A 10000-nucleotide genomic window follows, 5' to 3' on the forward strand; every position below is an offset into this window, starting at 1 on the left:
AAGTCGTATATAACCGAGAAATTCAGCTGAATCTAGAGAACATCAGACACCTTTTATATATATATTATAAAGAGGTTTTCACATGCCATGCGATGGCAAGTGAAAAAGGGATTCTGCAGTTGAATCATGTTTTCTCTAAAACCCATGACCAAGAATACTTCACCTTTGTAGTTGAGCAGTACAAGAGACAAGAATTGTTGTGTGTTGTCAGTGCATTTTTACTTTTTCACATATCACTTTTATTCTAAAAACTTTGTCGTGGTGCTTCTCTTGCCATTTGTTTGAAATTAGCACCAGTTCACATGTAGAATAAAAAAGTAAGTGTCTTCAAAATCTATTCTCAGTTACTTAAGAGCTAGAGGAGTGGGGTGGACTATCTGAATGAATTTAAAAAAAGAATACCAAGAAGAGGAAGAGAAAGAGGAAGGGCAAAAGCACAAAGGAGATAATCATGGTATGAGTAATAATGATTATGCTGATGAAGATTAGAAAAAAAAAGAGGAAAGGGGAAAGAGGAAAGTACAGGTAGAGGAAAAGGGGGCTTTGGAATATATGAAAAAAGGAGAATATGAATAGATATTATATAAAGACAAAAAGGAACTGCCCCAGTATTCAAATGTCTTTCAAAACTTTGATCTACATTTATCTGAGTGTAAGGGGGGGGGGGGGGGCAGTTTACATTAACCTGCCTACCAGCTCTTGTCCCAGGGTTGGATAAAAATGAATCTCCAGAACATCCCAGGTTAAATTCTTATTTCCAGGAAAGACAAGGAAAAGCAAATTAGTTGTAAAAGTGACAGATGGTTGTAGTAATGGTAATGGTAACAGTGATGGTATGGAAATACCAAGAGAAGCTTACTTGAAGCAGCACAGAGCAGTCTGTGCTGTTATGATCACCCCATGCAAGGGAAAAAAAGAGGGTAAGAGTGAGGAGCATTAATGTATGAAAACTAGAAGCTGAAAAGTTAAGGAGAGAATTTGAATATCTGCCTTTAACAAAGATGAAATATGGAATGGATACAATTTGAGGAGAATGTTACAGAAATAACATTTTTGAAACAGTTCCTGAAATCTGTGGAATGACTTTGGGAAAAAGAGGTAGAGAAGGAAGACTTTTTAGTGGAACAATGTAAAACAAAGCTTTTATATAATGACATATTGCTATAAAAAAGGGAGATAGGAGACAGTAGAAAGAAAAGAATGGGCCTGAGAAACAAGTTTCCATATCCAAGAGGGAGGCTTTTCTGGTTTTGAACAGGGACTTTGATACCTCATTAAAATATAATAATTAAGGTGTGTAGACACTTACAGGTCATGTAGGTTACCTCCCTGTGTACTAGGAATAACTGGGGTCCTAATCACTCTCAGCACCAGAGGTCTCTTGATTACAAGAGTGGCACTCAAGTGCCTTACCCCCCACTGAGCCACTGGGCACACAGTAGGAAGAGACATATGAATAAAGAAAAGAGTACAAGGTAAAACTTAAAATGGAAGTAACAATATGAAGACAGATGATCAAGGTGAGAGGACAATTAGAGAAATATTTTGAAACATTATCAAATGCATGAATGAATTTGAACTGGAAAAGGCTTAGATTTTTCTTGTCTGCCTTGTTGACTATGTGATGCAGTGTCAGTACAGTGCTACACTATTCCCCCTGTAAGTCCCCTACTAATATTGCCAAGATTACTTACCATAGACATGACCTCTCCTATGAAGTTTATATAGGCTACAGTGCCAAACACTGCCGCTCCACAGCTCAATGACCCCCTATGTGCCCAACCGGGTTGTGATCAATCAAACTGCTCTGCACAATCACATGTGCCAATTGTGGTGGCTCCCATAATGTACTGTATAGGGACTGTCCTATCTACAAGTTTGAGTCTGAGGTGACAATTCTCATATTTAAACTTGGCTTGACTCTACATGTGGCCAGACATTCCTCCTTAAACTGTAATCTAATGGCCCTTAACCCAATGCCACTGGGGAAAATTAATAAAAAATGGGGGAAATGCTGTGCTCATTTTCTATACATTTTGTGGAATGTCTCTACACATAGATGGCTCTGCTAATGCTTAGCCACAAAGGAGTCAACTAGTAGACCTTTTGACCTTAAGTGATTTGATTTGGAGGGAAAAATGTATTTTTTACTAGTGCTATGAATATCGATTGTTATTTTTATTATAACATTATAATTACTATAATGTTATAAACATTAGTAATGGCAAAATAAGAAAACTTAAAATGTTTTCGTAAATCAAAGAAAAGTGTAAACGGGCGAGACAGGCAGTACTCCTAATTGGCTCATTGGTGACTTAATACCATCTATGTGTAAAAACAATCAAACAAGTAACTCACAGTGGGCATAGCACGTACGTACACGTCATGCCTGTCACCATTGGGTTAAACCCTCCTTTCCCCTTTTGCCAATTCCTTCCTTACTCTGTGGACATCCTTGCAGAATCCCTCACTTCTTCCTTTGATATCCTTGATCTAATCACCATTGTTCCTTCACCTTAGCCCATTTATTCACCCTCTCCCCTCTTACCCAATTCATTGCCATACTAACCTTAACTGCTATATATGACTTTTGACATGTAGCATATTTAATCATTAACTATCCCTCCTTTTTTACTACACCCTATAGTGCTATATGACCTTTGATGTCTAACACATTTATTTTGTTTAATAACATTAACCAACCAACCAAATTTTAACCCCAAGATGACAGTGCCTGAAATTTCTGTCACTCATTCTGGTGTCTTCTGGCAATTGTCTAGCCTTTTCGCTGAGGAGTTCACTGCATATAGTGGAACTTCCCATTTGACTCGCTTTGGTGAGTCGTGACTCCTATAGCTGTACCCATCATGACAAGTTAATTTTTAATGACGGCTATAGGTGTGCCTGGCTATAAGAAGTAAACCACTTGACAAATTAATATCCTCATCCACAGTATGGTGAAAAAAAAAAAAAATAAATAAAACAACTGAGGATAGTATCCATTTGGATGTTTCAGATAACAATCAATATTTCCACAAAAACAGCCTTGCAAGGAAAATGACTAATGTCATTACATTATACTAAGCTTTCATTGTCTTCTTATTTGAATATTGCATATGTACATATGTATATGTAAGAATGCTTGTAATGTGAGTTTTAATTCACTACCAGTGTATAAGCACTCATTTATATTGATCAAGGCAGTTGGCTTCTGTCAAAGAGAAGAGATTAACATGCCTAGTTGTTTTACTTCTGTGATCAAGCTATTTGAGTGGTTAACATGAATGTTTTTACTGTAGATATTATTGGCCCTCATTTTAGAAATAAAATATCTTATAGTATTATTAACAGTTTGCTCTTTCATTTTTCAGGTGACCATACAAAAGTAGAGGTGACATTACAGGAGAGAATGGTAATGACAGGTGGACAGTCCTTCACCATCAGAGAAAATAATGCAACTGTTGCAACAGGCATAGTAACCAAAGTTCTAAGGAGTGTTGAAATTCCAATGAAGAGATTAGATAGAGTTGATTTCGAAAAGTTTTTAAATTAACCAAAAAAAAAAAAATAATAATAATGATAATAAAAAATAATATATATGTGAAGGGCTTTGTAGTTTTTCTTGTATTACACTTTGTAAATAGATTATATATAAATTACAATAATTTTATTTATCCTTCAAACACAGCAAAACTTGGGTGGTAATGATACATGGTGTCACCTACAGGTTTATTGAGTAACATTTTTGAGAGGCGACTGATACACAGCATGTCCATTTGAGTAATAAGCATTGGTTATGTCTGTGGGGTGGATGCTACAAAGCAATGGATGGTGTGGGAGGTGACTTAGACCAGTGACATACCAGCCTACAGGCACAACACCCCACGGGACACTGACTAGGTTATTATTCACAGCTGCTCCAAGGAGTTAGCAGCAGCAGCAGTCATTGAAAGGTACACTAAAACCTAACTGCCTTGCAGTTCTTGTTGATGAAATGTCAATCTCCACAGAGCAGCAGCTTGAACGCTAGTGTAAAACACTTCCAGTTCAACCTAAAAATAAATGTGCAAGGTTATGTCAGTTGACCATCTCTTTAAAGATGGTCTGTTTCCAAGATTTCTTATTGTGCATTCATTTCTTTTCTGGCCTAATGCCAAGGTCACCTTGCACTTGTATATTATTGGTCTTTGCTGCTCAAAAAATAAGGTTTATAACTCACATGATGACAAAGACACTTAGGACGAAGTGTAATTCATTTGAAATTATCTATCATTGACACATTGAAGCATGAAGCTTCACTCTTCTTTCTGTGAGTATATTATCCACCTCGCTATGACCAGGGAAGGAGGCTCTACTTGTAGAGCACCAATGAGCCTCAAGGGTGATGAGGTTAACAATGATAAAAGAATAGGTTTTCTCTGATCTTCCTTGCCAAGTGTAAGTTACTACTGACAGGAATGAGGGGACAGAAGGGGGATGACCTGCCAACACCTAGTATCTTTGAGGCCGTCAAACTGCTGGCACTCGTTCCTGCTTAGATGAGACTCTCTTGGCTCAATACTCTATCCAATACATTCATGATTTCCTGTGAATGTATTACATAAAGACTTAATTCTTAATACAAGACACACTGGTCCGATGTCGCCACCAAACTAGTCTCGTCAGTTTCATAGTTTTGAAAAGTAACTAAACATTTTTTAAAAATCATATAAATAGACACAAAAAACAAAAGCCTTAGCTTGGCACAGGAAGCAAAGTATGATTTAATTTCATCAATTTCATATAGTTATTCCTGGACTGAGTTAGTATAAGCAAATATTTACATAGCAAAGCAAATCAGGCCTTTCTAGAAAATACTGATATTCACATCCACACAAAACTTTTTGTGTAATTTCTGTGACAATTAACACTCACTACATTGTACATACAAACACACACACTGAAGCACTGGTCTGGGAGACAGCAACTTTATGAGAGGATAAAACAGCGACGGTTTGAAGCAACCTAATAGTAGCAGGCTTATGTTACATATACAGTATATACACACCAGGACATTCACACATAAGCAGCACAGAGTAGAGGCGGGGCTAGTGGCTGGCACTGCTTCAACGTCATCCAGTAACCATACAGCAGCCAATGTGGAGCGGGGGAGAAGTCACACATGGCTGCCACTTAATGGATAGTGAACGCCATTGTGTAGGGGGGAGACCAGTGCCGTGCCACCAGTGCTACCTAATATGACCTGCTCTGTGCACACACCTGCACAGCCATACATGCATAATCAACATCTGACACAGAGCACCAGCGCTGTTGTTCCTCTCATGCGTGCATTCGGCACACTCACTCTCACAACACTCACTCACACTTTCTCTCTTTTTATTTTTTTATTTTTTATTTTTTTTATTTTCTAATTCCAACATGGTGATTGTTGAATGGGGGAAGGGGGCCCTCCTCCTTGCATTGCTACCATCAGTATGACTTGGTTTACTCTTGTTCAGTTTTGGTATAAAGGTAAAGCAACTGCTCCACCTTTGTCATACCAGCAAAGAGGTCTTTTCCTACTTGATCATACCTCCTGTGACCAGTACAAAGACTGGCAAAGTGGATGGGGGCCACCTTCCTACCATTACCACTGTCCCATACCATGCTTCTCACACCAGACATGACCAAAGCCAGGCCAGGTTTCAGTTACCACCTCGTCCTCCTCTAGCCTGGCTTGGTGACACACTTATACCTAACAAGAAAAGCACAATATCACATTTCACATGGGCAGCCTGCGTCCCTGACACATCCAAGCTTCTCTCTGCTGTCACCCAAATGCCACAGATGGCTGCTGGGTTTCACGTCCACAGGCTAGATTCCTTTCGGTTGCCACTGGTGACAACAATGATGTCACATAAGCCTGAACCACAAGCAGTACGGACATGAACCACAGCTGTTGTGCCAGCCTGAACCACAAGCAGCAAATACAATTATGGGTGTAGGAGCAGCAGGAACAGTGTAAGAGGTGCAGGAGAGGCAGAGCACGGCCGGGGAGCAACAGCCACTGAGACTGCTCCTCTTGATGTATGTCTGCTCGGACCTCCCGACGTGACTCCTGGTAACGAGGGCATCACCCTCACATTGTGCGGTATGGACCCTGCATTTTCAAAAACTGCAAAAGAGAGAAACTCGTTACTATTGCAAAAATATTAATGACTGAAACTTATACACATTATGAAAATCAAATATTTCATATAAGAAAAACTAGTGTGCAGGCATAGCAAATGATAAATGCATAACTTACTTGGATAACAAAAGATGGGCCACCAGCCACAATCTCGGGAGGTATCTGACTCAAAGGACAGTTTTCAATAGACATTATCTGCAAATTTGTGCAGAGTGCCAACTCGAAGGGTAGGTTGTGCAGCTGAGGATTGTCATTGATGTATAAAGTCTCAAGGGACTCCAGAGTCCCTATTTCTTCTGGCAGGTAACTCAGGTTATTTTCACCAACACTCAGGTAAGTTAGATTGACTAAATGCCTGCAAATTAAAATAGTATCAATATTATTCTTAAATCTTAAGCAGTCACTACAAAATTTGCTCTAAAATCAAGAAAACATAGTCTTGTAAATTTTTAATTCAGTGAAAATATAATGTATAATAAACAATCATGTACACATTTAAATCAATAGTCATCCAGCTAAACCATCTGTAAGTGATAACAGACAAGACATGAGCAGATCACTAACCCCAGAGCACGTGGCAGAGCAGAAAGCTGATTGGATTGGACTATAAGCCTTTGTAGATCTTTAAGGAACCCTATCTCAGGTGGCAACCCTTCTAGACGATTCTCCTCTAGATCCAACACCCGAAGCTTGCGTAAGTTGCCTATACTTGAAGGAATTTTCTGTAAAGGGAAAAATCTTTTGTTTTACTTTTTTGCTTCCTCACTGCATTCACTATTACTTAATTCCTCAGAATGCTATATTGCAGCAGCTATCAGCAATGCATAGCTATGTCTTTCATAGGTGTATAGCAGCACACACTGTACACCACACGCCACACACCCAAACAAGTATCCATGTACTCATGCATCCATCCACAAAAGTGTACATGCACAAGAACTTATACTTTCACAAACACATTTGTTCACACACAGATGACTTCCCAAAAAAGAGATGATAAAAGAGTCAACCTGTTCTGGGACTACTTGATTTCACCTCTCTATCTGGTTCTTTAAATTTGAATGAAATTATTATATCAGCATGGACCCCTTGGACATGGATGCTTTACTGCCCACATGTGGCCCAAAATACAGGCATAAGGCTTACTTGTGCTGCCACTCTGGCCGGTGTGTGGCTTGTAGACTCCATGCTCCCCTTTGCAATATTACTTTTTCTTTTTCTGCATAAGCATTTTGAGCTTTTCCCCCCCTTTTCCAATGTCTACATTTGTCATCTGACTATTTTCTATGCACAGACTCAATATCATCTTTCTAGGTAGTCCATAATGCAGTGAAATAATAATAACAATAAGTAATATTTTCTATATGCGTCATTTAATTTTTTTGGTATAACATTCAACATTCTGTAATACAATGTGCCCTGCTGGTCATGATGGGCAGGAATAGGATGCTGAGCATGGAAATAGTATCTTTCTTGGAGCTGGTGCTCTTCCAGTCATAGCTCAAGGATGGTACAACTTACACTTAACCTAAATGCCCAATATGTCTAATCATCCTCCAAGAGCTTTGTGCACTCATGCCGAGTCATGCTCGCCACCCCAGCCTTCAGCCAAAATTTTCATAACAGCAAGTTCCTGTCACCTAAGCCCTAAGCCAAATTTTCCCACGATATGATCCCACGATATCATCTGGATCATAGGAGTTAATAACAATTGTAAAAATTAAATTTTATCTATTGGTTTGTTTTATACTGTAGGGATGTGTTGGCAAAGAAGGGGTTACAGGAAGAATTTCTTATCCTAATTTAACTGTCCTGCTAATTAATTACTCCCATTCATGGCCCATCATTTCTCATCCTTTTAGAAGCTATACAACCAAATCTAAGCACTACAAGCATGATTACACATTTCTGGGGAAACAAAGAAAGAAAGAAAGAAAGAGAGAGAGAGAGAGAGAGAGAGAGAGAGAGAGAGAGAGAGAGAGAGAGAGAGAGAGAGAGAGAGAGAGAGAGAGAGAGAGAGAGAGAGAGAGAGAGAGAAAAAAAAGCCTTTTAGCCCTAGATGGCAAGCCTGTGTAATGCTACATATTCCCATAAAGATTTTGATTGTGTAGAGGTCACAAAGGTCAGACCACTCCTCAAATTTTGAATGATCTATTCATAAATGATACCACAGACTCCCAAGTGCACCTGTTTTGAAAGTTTCTGGAAACTTCTAATTGCTTATAACTGAGACACCCATGGACCCAAAGTGTCTCATCCTGACCATCAGCAGGGTTAAAAACATTGAAAAAATTACAATATTTTAAGGTTTTTCATAGTTCAGAAGCATGACTATACCAAATTGCCTGTTGTATTGTTTGGTTACAAAGCAAATGCTGCAAAATTTGAAAAGTCTAATATTCTATACCAAATTCAATTATCTTCATGAGTGATAATAAGGAATACATTTCAGACTTACCCTGAGATTATTGTTTGACAAAATAAGAACTTCTAAGCTCTGTAGACAAGATATATCATCTGGAACTTTTGTCAAATGATTCGTACCCAAGTTAAGTTCCACCATATTCTGCCAGGACCCAATATCTGAAAAAAATTCAGAAGTACTTAATTTCTTTGCACTAAAAATTAAATATCAAAATCCTCAAATATTTCATTACATACAAAAAATTCAAAGAAATGCACTACATAAAATAATACAAAAAATTGCATTGCAGTGTAAAGGCATGGTCACACTACTCCTTTATACCAGCTGGTCCTCTGCCAAACCAGTACCCCGTCTACATTCTAGTCCCATGATACCAAAGAAGCGCTGACTGGATATAAGTCATGCTTTTTCCTTGATGCATTGTTTTGCTGCCCTCAGAAGGGCAAATAAGAAAAGGAAGCAGCCAAAATCATTGTGGATTAGACACTAGTTTGACAAGAAAGACATAAGTATAATATTATACAGGAAATTAGTATAATAAAGTGGATATTCTTGTTGTAGATGTCTTCTAATATCTTCATCCTTTTTAACATCCTGCTCTTGTAGTCGTTGTGGTTTGTATTCCCTAAATCCTCATTGGACCTAATATTCTCAGTGAGAAAATAAAATACTTCAGAAGAAAGATCCATGCTTGAACTTTGTGCCAATGGTGAATTTTTTTTAACACGTGTTAAAATTAGAAAACAGTTACTATGATAACTATTCATATTTTCATGCAACATAAATCACACAAAAGCATGTATAATTGTATTTTATGACACAATTTACAGTAATTAGTGAAGTAATTGGTAATTGTTATTTTAGAGTTTTTGTTTTGATTACTGGGGATTAACGGACATCAAGGAACAAAGACCAACACAGCTGTCCTTACCCTGTCCCTTGTTATGGAAGGGCACTACCACAACAGACAGTTGGGGTGGGGCAAAATCACTCTGTATTTTGGGGCCCTGCTATACCAAGGAGTAGTGTCTCTTGACAAACTGCTTTTGCAGTAAAATATGTTCCTTCATTAGCTTATCTATAAGAGTAACCTACTGGACCTGTAACACAAATGACACATACCAAGTGGGAGTGATGTGAGCCCATTGTAGTTCATGTTGAGCTTGGTGAGGTGCCTAGCTCGAGAGAAAATGCCATATGGAATCCTGTCCACCTGATTGTGCTCCAAGTTAATGGAGTGCACATTGGTGAACTGGGAAGGGCCTCCTACAGGGTAAGAGTTGAAGGCATTACGTGACAGAGTAAGGGAAGAGAGGTTGGAGAGGGAGCTCAGGAGGCCCTCAGGAAGTTGTGAGATCTGGTTGCCCTCAACATTGAATTCGTCAAGGTGTATGCACTTGCTTAGT

The 10000-nt window shown here is 38.6% G+C and overlaps 2 protein-coding genes across 3 annotated transcripts in view; one reads left to right on the forward strand and one right to left on the reverse strand.

Moving 5' to 3' along the window:
• LOC125033655 (elongation factor Tu-like) overlaps positions 1–3554 on the forward strand; it is a 12609-nt gene extending 9055 nt beyond the window's left edge. Inside the window, exon 6 of the mRNA XM_047625340.1 lies at positions 3372–3554. Within this exon, the coding sequence (XP_047481296.1) occupies positions 3372–3553 (182 nt within the window). The 3' untranslated portion in view covers position 3554. The remainder of the gene's footprint in view (positions 1–3371) is intronic.
• Positions 3555–3717: 163 nt separating this feature from the next.
• The window catches only part of LOC125033654 (leucine-rich repeat protein soc-2 homolog), a 33698-nt gene continuing 27415 nt past the window's right edge, over positions 3718–10000 (reverse strand). For both annotated transcript variants that reach the window (XM_047625338.1, XM_047625339.1), the window contains 5 exons: positions 9717–10000; positions 8628–8752; positions 6734–6891; positions 6287–6524; positions 3718–6154 (listed from right to left, as the gene is read on the reverse strand). The exon at positions 9717–10000 is cut by the window's right edge and continues 30 nt beyond it. In XM_047625338.1, the coding sequence (XP_047481294.1) occupies positions 6119–6154; positions 6287–6524; positions 6734–6891; positions 8628–8752; positions 9717–10000 (841 nt within the window). In that variant the 3' untranslated portion in view covers positions 3718–6118. The remainder of the gene's footprint in view (positions 6155–6286; positions 6525–6733; positions 6892–8627; positions 8753–9716) is intronic.

This window comes from Penaeus chinensis, chromosome 16, assembly GCF_019202785.1.
Source record: "Penaeus chinensis breed Huanghai No. 1 chromosome 16, ASM1920278v2, whole genome shotgun sequence".
NCBI lineage: Eukaryota > Metazoa > Arthropoda > Malacostraca > Decapoda > Penaeidae > Penaeus > Penaeus chinensis.